Raw genomic sequence first — 24966 nt, forward strand, 5'->3', positions numbered from 1 at the left:
ATACTTCTCGCTAGAAATGCCATCGAAATGCATACAAATGCTGATGCTTTCTTAAAATATTGTGTTTTTCACGGAGATTATGCTGACCGTCCGCCATGTTTTTCTTTTCGCTACCGGGAAACTTGATAGTCACGTGACCTATTTGCAAAGCAATGTAAATGAATGGGCCAAAAGAAACGTAACATAGTAACGTTATTTTGGGGGAAAACGTAACATGACTACGTTTATCACGGTGGACCAACGTAGCCATTTCACGCTTTTTTTGGAGACTGGGTTGAGAGTGGAGACCAAAAGCAGAGCTAAAAGGAGCAAACTCAAAAAGCATTCTTTTTAATTCTTCTGTCACCGTAATTTATTTAATAACTTTGCCATGTCAACTTTATATGGCGATATTGTTATTATATTATATATATATAATCTATTATTGCCAGACCAGAAGTAATACGAGTTAGGCATGAGTATAAAAACTGCTGCCAAAAAACCCCCACCAAATCTAAATTTGCAGATGCAGAGTGAAGCTTATTGTCGTTTGTGTCTGCCGTCCCCTGTCCCAGGTGGTTGTGTCCACCACGGTGAGCGTGGAGGGTCACGTCCTGGCCGTCTCCGACAACATGTTCGTGCACAACAACTCCAAACACGGGCGCCGAGCTCGCCGCCTGGACCCGTCGGAAGGAGCCCCTTCCTACCTGGAACACGGTATTAAAAGCAGGAACCAAAAAAAACCCGTGCTTTCTTTGTCTTCCTCCCCTCCCCTCCTCCCCCTCGCAGCCTTTCCCCTCCCTGTCTGGCTCCACGCTCTCCTCTGTCTGCGCTGTATCCCTCTCAAACACTGCTCGCTCGCCGTCTTTCTTATCTCTCTGCTGCTTCCTCCCGGATTCTCACTTTCCTCCCTCGTAGGGTTTCCAACTCGAGCTTAGAGAGGGGAGAGTGGTAGCTAGTGAGTCTCTTGTCTCTCCCTTGTGGCTTGCTGCCCCCCCCCAGGTCTCTGCCTCTGGGCCTTCTACTCTGCCTCGCATAAGCACTATGTGTCTTATGAGGTCTGTTCTGCTTAAAGCCAACACTGGCTTTATTTCCTCGGAGACCTGCTTTTATCCTCCAACCCTCCATCACTCCCCATCCCTCAGGTTTACTCCATACGTGCACAAAGAAGCCCACGCGCACACACACACACACATACACACACACACACACACACCATATGCACAGCCAAAGCCAAACCTTTAATACTTCATAATGACATGTGCACATGATTTAGGAGGCCGCACTGATTCCCAAGTCCCTAATCCAGTTATTTTCTCATTTTGATTTCCCAGACATTGAATAAGAGAAACATATTCTTTTTTTTTGTTGAGGAAAAGCAACCGCAAGGATGATAATGACAAAAAAAGAAAACTAAGAAGGGATTTACATGATGGCCCACAGTAGATTGCATTACGATTGAACGTGGTTAAATCTTTCTACTGACCGTTCTCTGGAGGCAAGAGGGACCACTTGTCCCTGACGGGACATATTGAGGACGAGACATGTTGAAAAAGTCAGGGATGCTTGGATCGTAGACAGAACGGAGCGCGCCCACAGCACGCTAACAGATGTGTCACAGAGATTTGTTTGGGAATCTCCTCTTGACTTTCTACTCTAACTGCTGATGGCGCCGGTGAGAAGGAGGAACAACAGGAGTAACAGAGCTAGACAGAGGGGGGGGCATGTAGGTGCAATGAGAGTAAGGGCTAACGGTCTGTAATGCTATAAAGAGAGAATAAAAAGATCAAGTGAAAGGAAGCAAGGTAGCGGTTTCTGTTTTTTCTTTTTTTTCTAGTGTGTGCGGGTTTGTGTGCAGGATACACAACTTTTGGGGCCCATTTCAGGCGGTAATAGATGAGCAGTGCACGCTGTTGAACAGATGGCACCGAGGAACACCCCAAAGTATAATCCTATCACATGGATTCACGTTCCACCATCTGGTTAATCCACACACACACACACACACACAAGCACACATGCACATGGAGCGCACATAATATCAGCGGCTGTGAAAAAGAGGCATCTTAGGCCATGATTACGGCCACAGATTGCTGCTTGGTGAACGTTGATCTCTGCAGGCGTATCGGGGGGCTAAATATCATTCCAGCTTGTTGGGGAGGATCAACAGAACAGGGAGTCGGGCAGAGAGCAAAGGCTAGGCTGCAGGCAAAAAAAAGTCAGCCTAGTCTAAAGTGGATTATGCCGCTTTACAGAATTACAGCATGTCTGACAAGCTGCATATCTGTTAAGGAGAGGGGATTTAGCTTGTATAAACATGAATTTTCCCAATGCTGTTCTTTTCTTCAATCACATCCTGTAATCTCCACGTCAATAATGCCAACTGAGAAGGTCAAAAAGCACACTGAATACCAGTTATTGAAAGTGGGTTTTATTGTTCTTACAGCATGTACAAAGAATATGTTTTCAGGGAAAACATTGACAGTAAAAAAAAAAAAAAACGCATTACAAATATCCAAGCCGGAGCGGAAATGACCAGTGCTCAGTGGCCAGGCGCTGCAGATACAGTAGCGACCACTTCTATATATATATATAAACACTGACTCCTGGGCTAAGTGTTTTGTTAATGAAGGCGGCACATTCAGAGGACAGAGCTACTGTTGGCTCTTCGCTGCTCCCCGGTCGCGTGGCCTTTGATCAGACACTCAGCACACCTGACATTTACACGCCCGCACGCTTTGCCACGTGTCATAAAACAAGCGCACCGCCGCTGCCCTCACACACGGGGCAGGGGTGATGTTTAATAACGGGGGGGGGCGTATAATCACTCTGATTAGTATTCCTCGCTTGCCCCCCGACCCCTTGGAGAGAGGAGAGAGGTGATATGTGTGCGTGTCTGTGTGTGTGTGTGTGAGGGAAAGAGATGGGAAGAAGGAGAGGAGACTGTACATTACGCCGATAGCAAAGACCTTCATGGTCCTGTCGTGAGGTTGGTTAGCATCTGATCTATTCTGTCCGTGACTCTTGCAGCAACCCCCAGCATCAAAGCCATCAGCCCCAGTGAAGGTTGGACCACAGGGGGCGCTACTGTCATCATCATCGGGGACAACTTCTTTGACGGGCTGCAGGTCATCTTTGGAACCATGCTGGTCTGGAGTGAGGTAAGTCACCACCTGGTCAGCGGTGAGGTTGTGTGTGTGTGTGTGTGTTTGCACGTGCACATACGCATATGAGTGCATCCTGACCACTCATTCTTAAAAAGAGAAGCCTTTCTACTGTAAGCCGTCTCCAAACCTTTTTGGCTTGAGGCCCATTTAAAACAAGGCAATGTTGAAACCCTTAGTCTCAGGAGATTTTAAACAACAACAAACAACAAAAATGTTCTTCCAGAGTGTCATTACAAGACATTTCTTCAAGGACTAAGGAGTATTTAAGTAGTATTTAAAATGAAAAAAAAAACATTGGCAAAAAGTCAGAAGATAGAGTATATATATATATATATATATTGATAGTATGGTATAGATGAGCAACAGCCCTGATAGTATATCTATAATAGTGTCTATAAACAGAAATTTAAGTCAAATGTAATTTAGTTTAGATTACATTTGCTGTTTGAGCCTCAGAAATGTGAGATATTTTCCTTTTTTCTGTGTCTTGCTTAAACTGGGTCCTTTCAATTCAGGCAATTATAAAAAAAAATACTAGATAGATAATTAATGACGACAATTATCATTAATTGCAGCCCTACTGCAAACCCAAATCAAAAGTACATCAGCCTGCTGTCTCATTTCTCTCCGTCGCCAAATTTATTTTTGTCATATCTCTTTTTCGGCTTCACTTCCTGTCTTCAATTATGTTAGTATCAGCCTTCCTGGAGTATGTGCTCACATTACAGTATGAAATCTCTTTGTAAGGAGCGTCTGCCACATGACTAAAATGTAAATGTAGTGTATGTGTGAAATTGAAGGTCAGTGAGCGGTGCAGCAAAACAGCTTTGTCTTTAGTAAAGGAATAATTCTATAAAAAGCTCCTATATTATCTAGCTGAGGGGTGAGTGGGGCCAGACAATAGTGGAATGAAAGCGTAGCTAAGTGAGCTATGAAAGGGACAGTTCAAACAACACTCACGCTCACACGTGCACATACACGGTTGCTGCTGGCAGAGCCATTGATAGCTTTTGAGCACCGCTAGCTTTGAGTGCTAGTTGACTGTAGCGTGCCGGAAAAACGAGCACTCAGTGAGGTCTCATTTGTGTTTTGTCTTGTTACCGTTTCCCTTCAAAGGCCCTTCAGCATACACACACACACACACACACACACAAGTTGTGAGCAGGCTCATCAACCACACTAAGTGAGCCTGTTCAAGACATAGCGTTGCTTTAATGTGGCTAACAGCAGCTAGACAGCCTCGGCTGACAGACTCAGAGACGGGGCAGCAGAGACAAGTATATTATATGTTTGCTTATACTGGGTAATAGATGTATGCAGAGGAAGGTGTGTTTTATTCATAAACTGCTTTTGAACCCCTCTTACAGAGTCCATGTCAGCACTGATAACCATCCTAAGCCTCACAGTGACATTGCCTCGGGCTACGAGGCCACCTGAGGGCTTTAGCGCTAACACATCATTTTCAGGCTGATTATACAAAGAAAGAAAGTCAAAAGCTGCAAAAGGAAGAGGTCTGAGGCGAGCTGAGAATAGTCCCCTGGGCACATGTTTAGATATGAAGTTTCATTGCATTAATCTTCCTTCCTCCTCTGCCCCCCCCCCCTTCACAGCTGATCACCCCCCACGCCATCCGTGTGCAAACTCCGCCCAGACATATCCCCGGGGTGGTGGAGGTCACGCTGTCCTACAAATCCAAACAGTTCTGCAAAGGCACACCTGGACGCTTCATCTACACAGGTACTATACACAATAACACTTACTAATGACACCGATTAACGGAGCTAATGTAGCCCCAATTTACCTATGTGCTGGCTTTTTTTCATGCAATTTTTTTGCAAAAGAACAATTGGTACAAAAACTATAATCGCATAAAATAAAACTGTTGTAGGTACCCCTTAGGACAGTTTATATGCAATATATGCTCAACGTAACCTGGTGAAGTCTATTAAACATTCATTCATCCTTTTCTGGGGGAAAATGTGCACGCTAAACAATTTCAAATTGAGCAACGCGACCCAATGATTCAGCCGAAAGCCTTCCGTTCTGGCGAGGAAAAGTGTTTTCCCTCTTTTATGAAGCAGGTGAAGGTCGGGAGGCAGTTTAACCTTTTGATTAGTGGGATTATTGAGATTTAACCCTGTCGACGGCGTGACTCACAAAGGAAGAAGTCCACGAGGAGAATAGGTGGGGAGCGGGGGGGAGGGGGGGGGGGGCTTGACAGTGAGTGCATGGGCATGAATAGCTTGAGTGTTAGATTGGAGCGAATCGTTGCCGAGTTACAGCCTTGCAGTGAAAAGAGCGACAGGGAGAGTGAATGTGAAGCGGTGATTAACCAATGCGAGGCCACAGGTCCCCGGGGAGGTTGTGAATCACATAAATCTGTCTGTAATCTCAACCACTGATAGACTTAGGCCGTAAGCCCCGGCTGTGAATTGAGTACATTTGACAAAATCACAAGTGAAAGAGTGCGTCACATGGCTGCCATGCCTTTTCTGCATCTTGTGCTTGTCCTAATTACTGGATAGAATCCATGTCCATGCGTCATAATAACGACTGTGTTTCTATATTTATGGGAAAGACTGCCATGGGCCGCCCGTGTTTGTATGTATTTGTGTGAATGGACTCCAAACGTGCAGGCACGCACACTCACACACTCACACACACACACACATACATACATGCACATTGAGAACTAACTGCATTACTAAGACAGAGGGCAGATGGGTGGGCAGCCTTCGCCATGCCAGAGCTGTCCAACAGCCCGCACTCTGCCAAACTCATAGAGCTTTGTGTGTGTACAGGTGTGTGTAGGTGCACGTGTTTGTGTGTGTGTGTGTGTGTGTGCAGCCTTTTAATGGGCCATAAACGCCCCATCCCTACCCAGCCCGCCACTCTTTCCCCCTTTTCACATTCACTTATTCAAAACTTGCGTCTTTGGATGAATTCATCCCCTCTCTCTCCTCGCTCTCTCCCCGACTCTTGGCTTCCATGGAGGCGCATACAAGAATCTCAACAGGTGAGGGGTAGCAAAGGGTCATCCAGTGGGAGTTGAACGCACACACACACACACACACACACACACACACTGTGCTGCTGCTTGCCAAGCACTGGCACCTTCACAGTGACACAGTCAACCGTGTCGAGGCACAGATCCCAGTTCCACTCTCCACACACTTCACTTCGGCCACAGCTCTGCACCCTCAGTGGGTATTTGTACCTCTCCCTCGGCTCCTCGAACTGCCCTTTTCTTGGCACGCCGCGTTCACCTTCACCGAGGAGCGTCTGATGTCTGGCATCTTGAATGAATGAGGCACAGAGGCCACAACAAAGCGGACGAGCAGAGAATTTGGAACATTCAAAAACAAAGCAGTGGATGAGAATGGAGAGCGGTGGAGGAGAAAGCCTCGGGGAGGAGGCGATGGAGGATTACCACGGGCCATGTTGCCCTCCTGGGTCTGTTTGGCACCAGTTTGAGCCCAGTTGCCAGTGGGTACTAATCATGGAGGATTGGCAGCACTGCGTGGCAGCTGGCAGCGAGCGTGCGCACGCACACACACACATCCACACAGCCCCACACTCACAGGCATGCATACACTCATATATTACATGTGCACGCACGATCACACACACACACACAGGCAGGCGCATGCTGAATTACATTGGGGACAGCTGGCATTGCTAATCAACTTCAGCTGAGGAGAGGAAAGCGAGCAGCTCACAGACCTAATTAAGTCAACACATACCCAATACTGCTGCTCCTGCTACTTTGCAAACATACACACACACACACACACACACACACACACATAACCCATCTATAGGTTTACCCACCTTCCCCCTCCTCCGCCCGGTCATTGATACTCAACAACCAGCCGGCGCTGAATGCAAGGATTCTCCGCCATAGTTCAGGACAGAAGAGACAAGTGCCGGGCTTTTGGTGCAGAGCAGATTGGGAGAGAAGCTATTACAGTAATGTGTCCTCTGCCGTCTCTGAGGACTCCTATGCCATTAGACTTCAGAAAGCTCCAATTAGACTCATCAAAGGCAATTAAGCTCTCCACTGATAAGAATAAAAGAATGTTTTTTTCTTCTTCTTTTTTTTTATTCTCTGCTCTTCCTCTGTCTTTTTATCCCCTTATCCCCCTTCTGGTCCTCTCTCTGCCCTCTGCCTTACCCACGTCTGGGGCTCAGAGCTTTCCCTAATCCCCCCCCCCCCCCCCCTTTCCCCAGTCCCTCTCTCATTATCAGCTCCTTGCCCACCCCCCTTTCACCCGTCTCCCCTGTACAAATGCGTCTCCATGTTGGTTGTGTATCATCTTCTACTGGATTGCTGTCTTTGTGACATTAATCAGAGAAACCCTCCCTTTTCTTTTCACCCTGCAATATAGAGTGATAATACTCTCTGCCACCAGGGTTTGTGTGTGTGTGTGTGTGTGTGTGTGTGTGTGTGTGTGTGTGTACGTGTTTGTGTGTGTGACACGGGATACTGGCCATAGATTGGGGGGAGTTGATGAATCACCCTTGTCGTTCAAAAGGCAATACCTCCCCTCCTCAGTATGCAGCCCTGTCTGCCTTAGTGCTTCCACTACAGCTTCTGCTGATATTAAAAGGCGCTGCCGGCTCACATTAAGGCCGGCGCCGACACGCACGCACGCGCGCGCACGCACGCACGCACGCACGCACGCACGCACAAACATTAGGGGGTGGTTTTTCAGACACTGAGTGCAGATGAGTTGTGTAGGAAATATCACTCAGGGACTGTGAGGAGGAGCATGAAAAGTGAGGTAAAAAGACAAAAAGTCAAGAGCAGAATTTAAACCCGCCGGGATGCTGCTGAAAACTCCCTGAGCCTGCCTTTGTGCTCCAAATTAGTTTTAGGAGCGGCGGAGTTTCAGTTGTCTGTCACACTGCAGACACTTGAGTGAAAAAGAGATGATGCCACTGTAAGTGTAGTAATCATTAACACCCTCTATAAAGTTTAGATATGTTTTACCCTTTGAATTAAACTGTTCCACATCAAGAAATGTGCTTGTCGCACGCTGACAGAAAACCCGCCCAAAAAAATGAACTTAAAAATAAGCTTACCATCTGAGGCTGATTGTGTGAATATCATGAGGTTTTTGCAATGTGCAGAATCCGAGACACGGTCTGCGGTTAACGTTACGGACGCATTCAAACCTTCATATGCACGTGTGCATGAACCTGCACGTGTGCACTCAAGCCCATGTACACACCAGTGTGGCACAGTCATCTGGCAATAAAAACGGGGCGCAGCCATGAGTCAATTACTCGTCTTGCTCCTATTTGTGAATGTCTTTTATTGAGCTTGGGCGGAGGCCTGCTGTTGATTAAAACGGCTGGTCTCAGCTGGAGACGGGGGCCAGCTGAGATAGCTGCACACATTCACGTTTGCTGCACGCCGTCAACCATCGTGAGGAAATTCGCACCTCCATTTGAGATTGAGATTAATTTTCTGCACCATGTGGCTTGTCTTCCCTCTTTAGCGCCTTTCATTCTTATATTATAGGAGCATCTGGTCCATGATGATGATGTAAATGAATTTCAAACGAAGATTATTTTACACCGCCGCCCGAAATGAACGGCATTCACCGGGGACATGATTCCTTATGTCTTAATTCGAGCGCACACTTTCCCCCTTGCCAGATTCCCTGCATTCTCCCAGTGAGACGCCGTGCTGTCAGGTATTGTTACGTGTCGACATGCACTTTTTGCAACAGATAATTAGAGCTTAGGTTGTAGTAGCATCCACACCTCCATTGATTTGTAGAATCTCTCAGCGTCCCCCGTCCTCGCTCAGCTCCTCCTACTCCTCCTTCCCTCCATCCGCTCCTTCTTCCACAGCCTTAACCTCTCCCTTCCTTCAGGAGCAAAAGCTCTACTCATCTGTTTTCTGTGTATGAATTTCCAGCCATGCATTAGTCTCCCTGACATGTTCAAGCGATGCTTTATTTAGCTTGTCGGATTCTGCAAATAAACGCAATCTCGTGGTTTATGGAAAAATGGATAAAAATTAGATTGTACGGTATTGATCTGGATTGTGAGTAGTCGGTGGGGGTGTTGGGTGTATATATAGGTGTGCATGTGTGTGTGGCTGTTAAGGGAGGGGGGAGGGGGGGGGGGGCAGCTCTCATCTGTGTGAGGGTGGGGTGGCGGGGGGGGGGGGGGTGGGGGGGGGTAGAAATGAAGCCGTAATTCAGGGCTATTGAACCCCCTGCCACTGGCGGCATCGATCGCCAGGCAGCGCTTATGAGATCACACCTGAGCACTGGAGACCGCAGAGGGGAGGGAACAGGGGGGAGGGGAGATGAGAGGAGGTTATGGGAGTGTGTGGGGGGGGGGGGGGGAGACGAAGGAGCGGGTTGTGAGAAGGCGAGAGAGAGAAACGGAGGGTTGTGATATGATCAGCTCCTTACCCACTGTCCGAGGGCCTGTTAGGGTGTTAACATCAAGCCTCAGAGCCAATTACCTAACCCTGCAAGTACACACAGGCTCACACACAGTGCTGGGAGCCAGGGGGGGGGGCGGGGGGGGGGGGGGGGGAGACATGGCGACTAGACACTTACCGTAGTTTCCCCTCCTCCCTCCCCTGTGTGTCCAGGACCACTCATGCTGACCTCTCAATCCCCCCCCCCAACTAACCCCTTATACTGCTCGCACACAAGCCCCTTCCTCTTAGTCCCTCACCCCCCCCAAGCTCATACGTCCGACACCCCTCCACCCTCGCCTCCTCCCGTCGTCCTCCTCCTCCTTCCACCCCCTCACCCCTTCGTGCACACTCCCCCTGCGGCTCTGTGGGGTTATTATAGTGAAATATGAAGCGGTGTGGATTCTAGGCTTCATGAAATTTCCATGAGCATTGATCTGATCTGATGTGGGTGATTGCTCGGTGAATCCCTTCAGTCCAGGGCTGTTGCTCATCTATTCATTTATTTATGGCAGTTATGTTTTACCGGCTTTGATTTGCTCTTCTGGAGAGCGACAGCTAAGAATTATAAATATACCTGTATAGGAGAGTGTGCTTTGAGTCCTGGAGTGTACCGGCGCCTCTTTTCGAGGCGGGAGAGGTTCTTTTCTTCCCGTGCTAATTCCTGCTGGGAAATGTGAGATATTGAGCAGAGATATGAGAGCATAAAATACCAAGATAATCCCCAAAGAGACACAGCCAGGTAGTTAGTGGTGCGCATTGTCCCACAAACTCTGGTTTATGGTCCTTGAAAATGAGCAGACAATATCACTTCCTGTGTCAATTACTAAAAGTGTCTCTTTATTTGTAACTAGGGGGTATCTGTGCGCGTCTTGTTTTTTCTTTTAATGCTATTGTTCACTCGTGGCTCATTTGGCACATTGTGGAGGACTGATAAAAAAAATTAATCATGAAAAACAAAAGCCTTTGAGACGAAAGGGAGGATGTCGTCGGGAACAATCCCCTCCTCAAACTGCGGGCCTAATCCAGGGCAAATCCTCCTTAAGGCTTTAGCCAGATCAGAGAATAGGGAAGTAATGTCAAATATTTGTCCTCAGAAATAATTCATACTTTATTTGTTGCATGTGATCATCTCATTGTTTTGGCTTATTTTATCAGCGGACCAGCTGGCCTGTAATGCGTGCCGTTCCTTCAGAAGTTGAGCCTGCCTCTGGCGTCTCTAACTTCCCCCCCCCGCCCCCCCGCCCCCTGCCCCCCTCCCCGTCTCTGCCTTTGCTTCCAGCTATTCACCTTTCCTTTCTCTCACTCTTATGGATTACTGGGAAAGGTCCGCTGGGAGAGAGCTGTCCAAATGTGTCTGTGTTGCCAAAAACAGAGCCACGCCGCTCCTCTCTCCTCTCGCTCCCTTTTTATTCCTCGTGTTTGGACGCGAGCGGTGAAGTCACCATCGGTCCAGCAGGACAGCTTGTACCCCGTAGCCTCAAGGGGCCCTTTTTTTTTTTTCTTCTTCTTCTTCTGGGGGCCGCCCTAGTCAGCCGGGGCTGCTCAGATGTGAGGCGAGCGGGGCACGAGCCCCCGGGAAACGTCCAAGCTGCGACCCACCGGGGAAACAGATGGACGGCGCCGACGCACACGGGCGGTCCACGCGCACAACGGCTCCTCTCCCCTCGTCTCACACGCGGGAGCACGGACACACGTGTTGAAGCAACAAACTCTGTAAAGAAGCAACGTCTTATAGGCTGTAGCCTGGGAAAGGGAGGCAATACTTTTATCTATGCATGGACATTGACTCCCCAGGCAACTTACAATTAGAAGGGAGGGGGCGGAAGAGAGAGGGGGAGTACATTAGGAATGAATTATGTGGAGAGAGCACTTATCCAACAGTCCTCCTCTGAAGTGTTTGTACTATAAGCCTCAGATCTTCATTGTATTTATTCTAATGTTTAAATATTCATGGTAAATCTTCTCATATTCAATTACCGTAGCACGACCACAGCATGCCGAGAGAGGGCTTTCTCCCTGCTGCCTGGATGATCTGACTCTGTGTGTGTGTGTGTCCGTGTGTGTGTGTGTGTGTGTGTTTGCCACTGTTTTTATGTGTGTGTCCGTGTGTGTGTGTTTAGCTTATTCCCCGGAGCGATCAAGCCTTTGTTATATTGGAACCAGTTTCTGTAATTGCTTATATTAGTCGCTGATCAACGCAAGACCACAGGACACACACACACACACGCACACACACACACACTCTGCCTGGTTCCTGACAGTCTTTTTATTAACCGCCAAAGCAGGCGACGAAGAAAGAATTCATTACATCACAGGCAAACAAAGACACACACCAGACTTAATAGAGAACACCCACATTTTCTGCGTGTTCGGTTTGCTGAAAGACTCGCGTAAAACCGTGTTTAATTCACTCGTTTCCGCCGCCAGACTCCTTCCTCCTGCTCTATCTCTCGGTTGCTGTTGAACTGTTTTTTTTTTTTCATCATTAAGGATCAAGCGTTAAAAGTTATTTTTCCCTGTTTCTGTTTGTGCTTAGCGCTGAACGAGCCAACCATAGACTACGGCTTCCAGAGGTTACAGAAGGTCATCCCGAGACACCCCGGAGACCAAGAGAGATTACCCAAGGTACACCACCTCCTCTGCTCTCACGCGTCTCTGCTCATGCTGGTTATTTTCAAGGAATTAGTCTTGGTAACACAGATACGTATCGACAACGACTGCGGTTGCCATGTCTACACGTGGACAGACATGGCACGAGGGCATCGCGAACCTCACACACCGAGGGATGACTGTGCGCCGTGCAGACAGAAAGCCGCACGCGCTTGACGCAGTGTGCGCACATGGACGTTTTATCATACGTTCGTGTTCGTTTTCTGCTCAAGCAAACACTACATTTTGCGCAGCGAAACGCACAAGCAACTCTATTCATCCTTCCACTGAGTAGAAGGTCATTTAGACTGGCAAAGTGGGAGAGGAAAGGGATGGATGGGGGGAGGAAAAGAGGGGGATAGGGAGGAAAGGAGGTTGAGGGGGGAGAGAGAGAGAGAGGAAGAAAGAGGCAGAAGCAGGTTAGGTGATCCATCATAGCTGTCCAGTCTTACCTCCTGCTGGGTCAGTGGATCGAAGTCAACCCCGGGTGGACTTTATTACTTCCAGCACACACATTCACAAACCAGCATACACACACACACACGCACGCGCGCACGCACACACTGCTTTGTGGCTGCACGTGCACACAAACACACACCCATAAACACTGGGAGAAGGAAGTCACCATGAGGCAGAGATGGAGAGCTCAGGTAGATGCAGAAGGCTGATAGAGAAATCACTCGTCCTGGCTGTGTGTCATGTCCGGTAGATACAAGACTCGTCCCAGCGAGTTCTGGTGTTTAGCCTATCAACCCCCTGTTTCCTCCTAAATATCTTGGTATCCATCCATCCCCTCTCTTCTCCCCGTGTTCCTCCATCGCTCCATGTTGTCTCTTTCTCTTCTAAATGAACAGCGGTAGCTGGCTAGCCCGGTTGTTCATTTCAGCTCTATTGATTGGTGCCTTTATTGAGGCAATAACAGTTTGTGGACCGCACTTCTCTCAACTGTTGGCCTCAATCATCAGTTGGGGTGGGGGGGTGGATGGGGGGGGGGACTGGACGGGACGGGGGGGGGGGGGCACCCACTGGCAGCTCCTTGTGCTACAAATGTCCATTCATGGTCACCTTGGCCTCTTTGTGGCTGTTCTTCAGTCAATTTTTAATCAATGAAATTGATTGGGAAAATAATGTATTCTGTTGTAGGGGCCTTTTTTTCAGTCGAGGGCCCCAAACACACACACACTGAGTGGAGAATAAGCGGGATTTCTGCAAATGCCTGTTCTATCTCTGTAAGTTGTGGTAGTGATCCAGTGTCCAGCCGAACACAGCCCCCATACTGTGCTGCGCTGCAAATAGACAGGCAGTCAGAGTGAGTATGCAGCTCAGGCACAGCCAGACTGCAGGGTGTTTAGCTTAGGCTGTGGCGGAGCTGGGGGTCTGGGGCCGGCTAATGAGTGACCGCTCCTGCCAGACGAGGCCAGGCTCTGCTCTGGATCAGGTTCCCCTTCCTGTTGACGTCTCTGTGGGCCTGACTTTACGGGAAGAGACCCTGCGCCCAGGAAATGGTCTCCCCTTACAGCATCAGAGGTAGGGAGGCAGCGCGGCGCTAACCACATTTATCTGTTTATCAGAACGACTCTGGAGCGCTGCCTAATCGCGTTTAGCTACTGGACAGATCCCTTCGCTAACGAGAGACTGATAGGTACAGACAGGGCACAGGACCACAAGAAAGTGATTAATAGAGAGAATGGCGGAGAGACGAAGAGGGACGAGGGATAAAAGCAGTGTGGAGACGCAGGTGAAGAGAGTGTGCAGGAGGATGCTGAGAGGCCCAGAGAGACAGGAGGTCTGAACGAAAAGAAAAAAAAAATCTTTCCTAGATGGAGGGACTGAGGTTTCATGTGTCCTTCCCGAACATCGTTACACTCTAACTGCGGATCTGTTTGTGTCCTAATGCCCCACACTCCCCCCCCCCCCCCCCCTCCCTTCCCTCCATCCATCCATCCTTCATCCTACCTATCTGGCAATCCCTGGGAGGCATGGGGCGTCGAGGAAAAGCAGGGAGAAGCAAGCGAGGAGCGGCGCATACATACTAAAGAACCACTTACCTTCCTAGGGCCTCTACATCTCTCAATCAAACCGAGCAGGCCTCCTCTCTGGTCTCCCCTCTTTACGTCCCTCCCCACTCCTCCCCCTGCCTCCCTCTCTGCCTCCCCCAGATAGTGCTAGTAATGGGAGGTTAACACAGAGGCAGCGCTCCCATTATTGAGTGAATTTAGCACCTCGGACAGCGCTCTACAATCTTTATTGCTTTGCTGACCCTCTCGTCATGTCCTGGGCGTGCTCGACAGCCTCCACATGTGCGTGGCTGAGTGTGCGGCTACGCCCGCCCGCGCGTGTGTGTGTGTGTGTGTGTGTGTGTGTGATATGAGGTCTGATTGAAAGGCGGTGTGTCACGGAACAGAGAGCACACATGCTCCGGGGCTTGTTCACAGCGAGGGATACACTCAGGAGGGTATAGCGCACAGCGTGTGTGTGCGCGCAAGTGGAAGTGAGGGAGCGAGGGAGGGAGAGAAAGAAACGAGGGGAAGGTTGAAGGGGAGGGGGCTGCAATTTTCTGGTTGTCGCGCCTCCAGCATATATCCTGGCCCCGGCACATTAACTTTTAAAAAGGGTTTCATAGGGCTGTAGGTGTCTACATCACACACACACACACACACACACACACACACACACACACACACACACACAGGCATATAACGACTGCCTGGAGTCACACACTCACACAGAGGTAAAATAATAGAGACAGGGAGAGGAGAGAAAGGAGGGTAAGCGGTAGAAAATGAGCGCGGAGGAGCCGCTAACACAACGGAAGGATGAATGTTTGATGTGGGAAAGACCACTCAGTGGTTTTCACCTGCGCAGTGATGTTCGACGTTTTATCACACAAAGTGGATACGGGGGCTGTTCACCTGGATCATTACCGGGGGTTAATTCAGGGCACGAGGCGAGCGCCGGCCCCCGCCGACGAGGGGGGCCTCGTGCGGCCGTCGGCCTGATGATATGTTGTGTTAAATGAGATCGATGTGCGATCGCGTGTAGTCGAATTCATGATCCGCCGGGTGACGGCAGGGAGGAGAAGACGTGGAAGACAGCTGACTGATAGAGGGATACAGGCTCATGTTTTATTCACAGATAACAGTATCTTACATCTGCTCTCCCAAACTGCCCGGCGAGTAACAAAGTGGCAGGACAGGCCCATTTCTCTTCCTCTGACTGCCTCCTTCCTCTCCTGCACTCTCCGTTCTGCATTCACAGCATAACCTTAGACGTGAAATGTAATAAAAGTGACTGAACTCTTTGAGCCCTTACACCCGTGATCAATCCCCTTTCCTCTTCCTGCGCTTCATTGTAGGAGGTGATCTTAAAGAGAGCCGCAGACCTGGTGGAGGCTTTGTACGGGATGCCTCACAATAACCAGGTAAACACTCACACACCGGCTGCACAAACATCAATATCTTTTCCTCAAATGATGTTTCTGGTTCACACCACCCTCAGCATCAAAGGCGGGGTCTCCGCTCGGCCCGCCGCCCCCCCCCCCCCCCCCCCCCGCTGTGTTCATGCTCGATCTGGGAACACACACACACACACACACAGGTACAAGTAAGTGCTTCTATCAGCTCATGTGTTGAGGAAGAAAGGAGGAGATGTTCAATGGCAACTGAATATAGAGTGAGGAGAAGGGAAAGGGGAGAGAAGCGGAGGAGGAGAAGTGGGATGAAGAATGGCAGGAAGAATCAGGCTGAAGACGACGAGTCTGTTGGTGAGGCGTTCCATCCATTTGCTGGAACCAGTCCCACCATTCCCAGTGACCACTGATTAAAAAAGAAAGAACACGCACAGCCTACTATGTATACATGCGCAATATTTCAAACGGAGAGCATTCTTGTGAGCCCATGAAGATTGTGTTTTCTCTTCTCCTCTCTGCTGCCTCTGTTACTGACCACAGCTTTGCTTTTTTTTTTTCCTCTCTCATTTTCTCCCCTCATTGTTAGGAGATGATTCTGAAACGAGCAGCAGACATCGCAGAGGCCCTCTACACAACAGTGCCGCGAGGGCACAACCAGCTAGCCGGCCTCGGCAGCGGCTCCGTCCACGCTGGCATGATGGCCGTAAACTCCTTCACGGGGTCAGAGGTGGCCCAAACGGCCAATCAAGGTGAGCAGAGCCCCCGGGAAAAGTCCAATTCGGTGGAAAAATGCAGTGGCGCTTTATATATTCAATAGTGATTTTGTTTTTGAAAGGGGTATGGATAGTAAAGATGAGCAGTGTGATGGGGAGATTTTATTCTTTATGTGGGAAATTCAGATTTGATTCACAAGTGTGAAACAAATGGGGGAGATGCTGAAGAGCGAGGACACGAGGAAGAGGAGGAGGGCGGAAGGAGGAGGCAGCCGTAAGAAACAGGGAAGACACGAATAGAACGAAGGTGAGCCAGTAAAGAATGGAGAAAAAGAGAGCCATGGATGGAGCACGATGGAGAAATATGAGCGGGTCCTAGGGGTGTGTATATTAGACTGGGGTTGGCCCTGTCTGACAGAGAGAGATGTGCGCGCAGTCTGTGGTGATTCATCACATGTATCATGGGAAGGAGAGAAGAGTGGATGACCTGCCTCTGGATGTGTCTCGATACTTTCAATGAGCTTCCTCTGTCCTTCATCATCATCTGGTAACATGCTCAGATGTAAAGAAAACAACAGATATCAGCTGTGAGCCTGCAGTTCCCAACTCCTAACAGATGAGCAATGGGAATTGGTGGTACCTAATGATGAAGAAGGAGGCTTCTACGGCAGAGAAGTGCAGCCCTTGTTGCACTGGAGAGCAGAAACTCCTGATGTTCAATTCCAGCTGTTCTTTTTTTTCTTTTCCTCTCCAGTCAGCGCATTGCAACTGATGTGTATATTTATAGTCCCCTTTCCATCTTTTCCCCTTTCTGTTGGCTGCCCCTGGAAAGCATGAAGGAAATCAAGGTCCTGTCAGGAACACTGGCTTCATTCTTTATAAATTACATGAGAGCAGCAGAGGCCTTTTAGTGTTAATTGCCTTATCAATTGATCTAATTTTGGATGGGAGCCAGTGAGGTTAAAGGCCTCTTGTTTCAGTTGTTGGATTGCAGCGATGGAGCCTCCCATATCACTCTTCCTCCGGGTCTGTTCATTGCTTCCCCGCTGTTTTTTCAAGGGTTCCTTTTGGCGCGTACCGCTGTGTCCATTAGCCACGTGGAGCAAAGAGCATTCGGGCCGCGTTGCACCTTCTCGTTTCGGGTTTTGCCCGCCACCTGCCTCACCCCTAACACCTACTCTCTCTCCCTCTGCCTTCCTTCGGGCCGCCTCTAGGTTTCAGCCGGAACACGAGCAGCGTGTCCCCTCACGGCTACGTTCCCAGCTCAACCCCCCAGCAGAGTGGCTACAGCTCCGCTAGCATGAACGGCTACGCTAACTCTGGCATGGCGACCTTGGGCACCTCGCCCAACTTCCTCAACGGATCTGCCGGCAACTCGCCCTATGCCAGTGAGTGAACACACCACATGCACGAAATCAGGAGGAAGATTGAGGCTGAGCCCGTAGAATTTTAAACGATACGTATTTGACAGGAACTGAGAGAGGGTGGGAGGGGGGAGGGAGAGGGGGGGGGGATGAGGAGTGTCACACAAAGGGGAACGTCGTGCAGTTTAGCTGGCTCATCTGTTTCTTTAAGAACAGAGTCAAGCGCAAATCCCCACTTTATTGGCCTGAGGAAGCAGAACATCCAGCACCCTCCAGCCCCACCACCACCACCACCACCACCACCACCACCCCTGCTCAGACACACACATTCACCCTCTACATTAAAGACCCTTGATTAAATCAATAAACTAATTGCTAGAGAAGCAATTCCATTTCAGCTCTTTGATTCCTGGGTGTTAACAAGTATTTTAACAGGCTCATCGGCCCCACACAGACACTTTCAATCAATGGCCCCTCGGCCTGCCTTTGTAGGTCCAATTTTCATTAATTGATTAGTTAGGCCCCCTTCATAAATGGATTATGACTTTATTGCGAGGATTTGTCAGGAAGAGCCATAAAAGCTAAGTGTTGGATAATAACAACAATAAAGGTAGAAGCGGATATCACAAGGCAGGTGAAATACGACTTGGTTGATTGTAAAATCACTGAGGGGGAAAATGCTCTTAGTGTATTAGCAGACGAAAGAATGGATGGGATCATGTGACTGGTAGACTGGATTTGGGTTGTGGGGATAACCTTCTGGTGTTTTCTGTCTCTGGATGAGGCTCCCCTCAAAATCCAGCCAACAGCAACAATAAAACCTACATTTAAAAACATTCCAAAAATAAATTCAGCTTAAAACTAAACTAAAATACCGAGCTGTTTCAATTGGTAAATGTTTACAAAATGTATTTCTAGTGTTCTAGTGATGATGTGATTTTAAAGACTTATGGTCTAGTCATTTAAAACCACAAAATAAAATTGGTGGAGTTTAACTTTTATTGCACTTGGAAGCCATCTAAACGTAGAGGGCTTAGGGCTAGATTGCCAAATAATCCATCAAATGATCATTTATTAGCTTCTGGACAACAAAAACAGGGTTTACGGGTCTATTGTCTGAATGTTAAATACAAAAACGAACAGATCTTCTGAGCTGATCAGATTCATTGCTCTAATTTACGATTGACCCAGCCGTAGCTTCGATGCCATTTTTGCCTCGAAATAATCTATTTTTTCTAAATGAACTAGCTAGCAACTTTGTCTCAACAAGCCTCTACGAATAAATGTGTCGCAAAGGGGCAAATGCCATAAGCAAGATAGCAGTGAGAACACAAAGAAGCAGTGATTGTTGTCAAGCAGATCATATCGGCTCAAATGTTGGATGTTGCTCTCCTCAGTGGAATCATTTGCATTTAAATCGGTGATGAAGGTGTTCTGGGAGAGCTTTGTTTGCCCCCAAAACATATCACGTGAAACCCCCCCAGTGAGCGAGGAGATGTCAAACCGCGGCCTCCTCTGAGCAACACGATGAGTCATCAAAACGGAACGATCAGGGGGCGCGAAAGTGCTTCGGGGGGGGGGCTTTCGGTGCGAGCTTCCAACTAAACACATTTTTGTCTTATATCTCTTTGACTGGTGGTTGCTTTAAAAACAACAAAAATATCTGAGTCCAAAATATCATCTCCCCCCCCGCCATCATCCATTGACCAGTCCCTTTCTGTTCGTCCCGCCTGCCTGTCCTCTGCCCTCGGCCCTCTCTCTAACCTCGTCTCTCCCCTCTCCATCGTCATCTTTCCTCCCTTATCCCTCTGACCCCCCCCTTAACCCGCCCTGTCCCACCCGTCTCTCTTTCAGTCGTCCCCTCAAGCCCCACCATGGCCTCGTCGACCAGCCTTCCCTCCAACTGCAGCAGCTCCTCCGGCATCTTCTCCTTCTCCCCGGCCAATATGGTGTCGGCCGCCGTCAAGCAGAAGAGCGCCTTTGCCCCCGTCGTGCGACCCCAGAACTCCCCCCCGCCCACGTGCACCAGCGCTAACGGGAACAGCCTGCAAGGTGAGCTGGTGAACCGCACAATGGATTCATAGCTAATCTGTTTACACGTTTATACCTCCTCGTCGAGCTTTGATCCTGCTCCCCTGCACCTCCTCACAATAACGATTTCTCACTGGTTTTCCTTTTCTCCCTCCCGCTCACCCCCTGTTTTTTCTTCCCTTACCCTCCTTGAACCCCCCCCCACTCTCCTTCCTCACTGTAGATCAGTCTTTTGTGGACTCTAGCAAGTACTCATCAAACAACTCTCTGCAGGGCCTGGCCTTCTCCTGAAGTACGTTCATTTTCTCCTCCCGCGTTTCCCTCCCACGCGGCTCGTGTGCACCCCGCGCTCATCCGTCTCCGCCCTCGCTTCTCTTTTTCTGTTTTATTTGCCGTCTCTTGTCTCGTTGCAGAGACAGCATGCCACGCCACATGTGTTCCATTTCCTGTTTTCACTTCCTGCTTCCTGCCCGCGCTCCGGTGGGTGTCTCTGGAGGGGTGTGGGGAGGGGGCGGGAGGTTTTGTTATGCCACCACGGGTCACTCTGTTCTCCCCCGTTTCCACTGAGTTTTGCGGCGGGGCCCCTTTTCGTCCCGGCAGGATGTTGTATGGTGTTGAGATCCTGAGAGAGAGAAATGATGGATGGGAAGCTTTATCAGAGCCCCGAGCTAAGCACTTCCTCTGTCGGCGTTGATGAGCACTGACCACGGTGACCCAAAGGGCCAGTGGCCACTGTGCACTGATCACACACACACACACACACACACACGCCGGGACACTCACCGTTCTCTTAATCCCAACGAGCAGGAAACACTTAGGAAATAACCAGGGTATTAGTGGATTGAGGATGGAGGGGAATCAATAGGAAGCCAATATGTTACATGAAAAACTTCTCCCTGAGATGGCTTCTGTATAAAAATGGGAGGGGGTCGGGGGGGGGGGGGGGGGGGGGGGGGCGAGGGGGGAGCCGGGAGCAGGGAGGCAGAGCGCGTTGAAGGAAGAGCTTGATGCAAAAAAAAAAAAAAAAAAAGGTGAATAAAGCTCACAGCTTCCATTTCCATGTTCCCGTGTTGAGTGACATTTCAACAGCGCTGTCATCCCACGTCACTGCGTCTCTCTCTCTCTCTCTCTCTCTCTCTCGGGCCCGAATCGCGCTCCACGGTGCACAATGGGCTCGCTGCTAACAATTAACAGCGGCAGCTCGTGCATGAAGCTATTCAGGAAAGCCCGTGAGAAGTTGAGCGACGCCGGTCGGTGCGAGCCAAGAAAGCTGCGCTGCGGAGAAAAATGTTTTGATTTTGGGGGCCTTTCGGAATGAAGAGATAATGAGGGAGAGTCATCTTTGTTCGCCAGATGCCGGGGCACATTTCTGTTATGCGACTGTTGTGATGACAGATGAAACCCAGCAATCACATGACTGACCTCTCTCTCCCTCTCTTCCCCGCCCCCCCCCCCCCCCCCCCCCCCTCCCCTCCACCTCCTTCCTCCCACTCTCTTTTTCCCACAAAAGCAGCGATTGCCGGGATGATCGTTCCACCCATGTAGAGGGTCTGGGATGGCTGTAGATTTGGGAACGTTGAGAGGAGAAGACACAGCGGCAGAGTCTGGCGAGTCTCCGTTGTGCTCTTGGAGCTGAACTGAAGGAAGTCAAGATAAGACGCAGGACTCGGTTAAACTCAGGCCTTTCCATCGGGATTTCGTCTGAAGGAATAGGGGAGACGAAAAAAGAAAAAAAAAGAAGAAAAAAAAAGGAACATCACCAACCTTTGTGATGTTATTTCGCTCTTGGTTGAATTAGTGTAGCTTCTCTGACAGCGCGTTGGATGGAGTGTATAAAGACTGATGTGTGACACTGACCTCATGAAAAGAGCATTTATTTATCGTTATGTTTATGCCGGTAAGGTTTGGTTTTGATTACTGAAAGGCCCCGCAGTCCGTAACTCACACAAACAACAGTTGAAGTGTTGGTTTGGCCATGAAGTTTACGTAACCTCTGTCACAATGGAGGGTGCTTTCTTTAGCTCAGCCTGCTCACTAAAACCATACAACAACACACTGGCCAAACGCAACAGACAAATACAAAGAGATAGAAAAAGTCCACCCTCAACTTTTACAAAAACATGCCTTTCTTCCCCCCCCCCCCCCCCCGGTATGTTTTTTTTTAGTTTGAATTTTAACAAAGCTGTGAGGATTGAGCTGTTTGCAATATGCATTTCTGCTTTTCGTGTGGAGAAAAGGTGATGATTTAGCCAAAATTGACTTTTTGTCTGAGATTTTAGCAGAGACTTGAAAAAGCCCGGGGATGTGTGTGTGTCCAGCCAGCACTGTACTGAAGGAGTCTAGTAAATATCAAATTAGAAGAAAATGCGTGATATATTTTTGTACATAAAAAGAAAAAGAAAAAAGTTGAATTTTTCATTTGAAGTTTATTTTCTTTTTGCGATAGCTATAGTTTGAAATGTTAACATTAAATGTCTTAAGGCAGCTTCTCAGTACAGAAGATAGATTTACTGTGTGTTGTCGATATCTCATCCGCTAAACATGACAAACGTGGATTTGGATACAAAAAAGGGGATTCTGTAAAATATCCTATAAATAATGTATTTATCCCTTGTATTTGTACATTTCCTCTCACCCTTGTTTAGTTGTGTTGTGTAAGTTCAATACAGTAAGTGAACATATTTCACAGCGTTTTGTTTCATTATTTACTGTCGTCTCCCACTATTTAAATGTGACTTTTATATCTTTTATTTGTTAGTTTTGTATGTTGACTGTTTTTGCATCGGTATACCATGCTTTCATTTGTTAATTCAAAAACATGCCATTGTCTATTTTTGTATTATTTGTAAGTTAATAAAACTTCCGGTTTTTTTTTTTTCCTTATGAAAATGTCTATTGTAAAAGTAGCATCTTATTCAGAGTATTTGGTTGAAGTAGATTTTAAGAACATATACACACATTAATATATACTGTAAATCTATATCTTTTCGTTTGAGCTCTGAGGCTTTCAGATTGATAGTGTTCTTGAACTGATAATATGCATGGGTTCTTCTCTTGAGTGACACTTTCTTTTTTTCGTGTGTGTGTGTCTGTGTGTGTGTGGAAACCAAGAGAACTATGAAATTGCTCTGTGTTTTTCTTTCTTTGAGTCCCCCCCCCCCCCCCCTCTGTTCTTTCTTTTCCTGCGTTATTTATGCCTGCTTACATACTGTATCTATATACTCTTTCTTTTTTTTTCTGTCACTGTAATCTTTACCAGCAGTCTAGATGCCTTAACAATGCAAACCCATTCTTCATTCAATCACGTGTACAGTTTTCTACCCTCACCACAATTGTCTATTGCCACAGAGGAATTCATGGGAACTTGGGGACAAAGCACAAACCCGTTGTGTTTGGTGGTGGAGCCAGACAAGAATACAAAGAGCCATAATTCAACAATCACACACACACACACACACACCCCGATGTACTATAGTACTACAGCAATGACACGCTTTGAAGGACACTGACGCTGAGGGGCCTGTCTCAGCTGTGCTCGTTGCACTTTAGTGTTCACAGAAACACTTTTGTCTTTTCTTTGTGTAGCAATTATGTAGCGTTTTTTTTTTTTTTTTTTCTCCAATTAATGAAATCATTTCAAGTGTTTTGTCGGTAATATTTCTCTCATCAACCGCAACCGGGTGACACCACAGAGCTTTTGTCTTTTTTTTGTTTTGTTTTTGTTGTACGTAGTACAAAGGGGGGGGCGCGCGGTGAAGACGAGCACCGTCGCAGCACAATTTTGAATCTCACACACGGAGCCGCAGGTCTGACTCCAGCATCCGACAGTCGACCCCCCCGCCCCTCTTCCTCTCTCTGTGTGTTGGCCTTTGGACGTCACGGCTTCATTACATGCTAAACACAACACGAAACGCGGGAGGAAGCATGGAAGGGAGCCCCTTGGCCTCTCAGCCACGTCTGCAGTCTTTTCCTTTGTGTCTGTCGCTGTCGCTGGAGACAGAGAACGGGCCTTTTCTCTCTGATTTTTCTTTCCTAGAGCCTGGTTTTGTTAAGTGGGTAGAAAAGGAGCGCTTTAACGGAGGCGCCTGCTGATGGACGAGTGTTTTTCAGGCACTCGTGTGCCGGTCGGGGGGGGGGGGGGGGGGGGGGGGCGCACCGTATCTGTTTCAAATGAACTACAGAGGTCTGTTGTCATACAATGGCTTCTTTGTGAGCCGAGTTCCATCCTGATTATGAATATTGGCAATGGGTGACGACTTTTTGTATTTAGGTAACAAACAACAACAAAAAGATGCAAACCAAATAGCTGGTGTCTATTTTTCCCTCTGTTTTGTCTCTGACTGCAAATACACTGAACAGCTCTAGGAAAAGGAAAAAAAAAAAAATCTACTGTATAGATTGTTATTGTTTTTGATGAAAACTGAGCTGTAAGATGTAAACTTTTGGACTCACACAATGTTGAATTAAAGTTACCTCTTGTCTGTGACTCTGTCAGTTGTCATTTTGTCACGTAATTCAATGAGAGGTTCGGTTCACTTTTGATTGGAAATATCTCCATATAGCTGCGAGTCTGTTGTCAACTCGGCAGGTCAAAAAGAGCAACACCCACCTCCTCCCCCCCACCCCCCATGCACCCCCCCCCCCCCCTCTCTCCTTCCCACCGCTGGGCTCCTTTCCCTAATGAATCTAATTCATTAATGCATTACTGATGACATGGTGAACATGGTTAGCCTGACAAGTTTCCTCCTAAACATATTAGTTAATGATGATTCCGAGGTTATTAATTGCGAACGCACCAGCCCACCATAATTGAGTCATCATTTGCATACCCGGCCATCAGCAGAAAATTAATTAATTTTTTATTTTCTTTTGCGTATCCAATTTAGCGGCCTGCGATTGGATTAGCTCGTGAAAACAGCGGATCCCGTGATTCTGCTGACCTCAAAGTGTCCCGGGGTCTCCACGGTAACTGAAGGCTTCCGCATCGCCGGTGGGGGAGTGTGTGTGTGTGGGGGGGGTGGGGGGTGCGACCTGGAAGTACTGATGAAATAAGAACTTGTAAACACTGTGGGCTCTTGAGTGTGTTTGCCTCCTTAATTGCCCCAAGGTTTTGTAATGTAACTGCACGGGGCTTTTCCTCCCTGGTATCTAATAACCGTGTTGATAGTTTGCTGACAAACAGTAAAGTGGAGGCTGTAGCGTGCCC

General features: G+C 48.3%; 1 protein-coding gene across 5 annotated transcripts in view; it reads left to right on the forward strand.

The window, feature by feature from the left end:
• Nucleotides 1-23184, forward strand: part of ebf1a (EBF transcription factor 1a) — a 55711-nt gene extending 32527 nt beyond the window's left edge. Inside the window, exons 8-17 of one of the 5 annotated variants that reach the window (XM_037461175.2) lie at nucleotides 555-696; nucleotides 3010-3140; nucleotides 4757-4883; nucleotides 12131-12219; nucleotides 15599-15664; nucleotides 16239-16401; nucleotides 17580-17753; nucleotides 19584-19781; nucleotides 19984-20052; nucleotides 21271-23184. In XM_037461175.2, coding sequence (XP_037317072.1) covers nucleotides 555-696; nucleotides 3010-3140; nucleotides 4757-4883; nucleotides 12131-12219; nucleotides 15599-15664; nucleotides 16239-16401; nucleotides 17580-17753; nucleotides 19584-19781; nucleotides 19984-20051 — 1158 coding nt within the window. In that variant the 3' untranslated portion in view covers nucleotide 20052; nucleotides 21271-23184. The other 4 variants (XM_037461176.2, XM_037461178.2, XM_037461180.2 and 1 more) reach the window with 4 other exon arrangements.
• The last annotated feature ends 1782 nt before the right edge of the window (nucleotides 23185-24966 follow it).

Source organism: Pungitius pungitius, chromosome 2, assembly GCF_949316345.1.
Source record: "Pungitius pungitius chromosome 2, fPunPun2.1, whole genome shotgun sequence".
Lineage (NCBI taxonomy): Eukaryota > Metazoa > Chordata > Actinopteri > Perciformes > Gasterosteidae > Pungitius > Pungitius pungitius.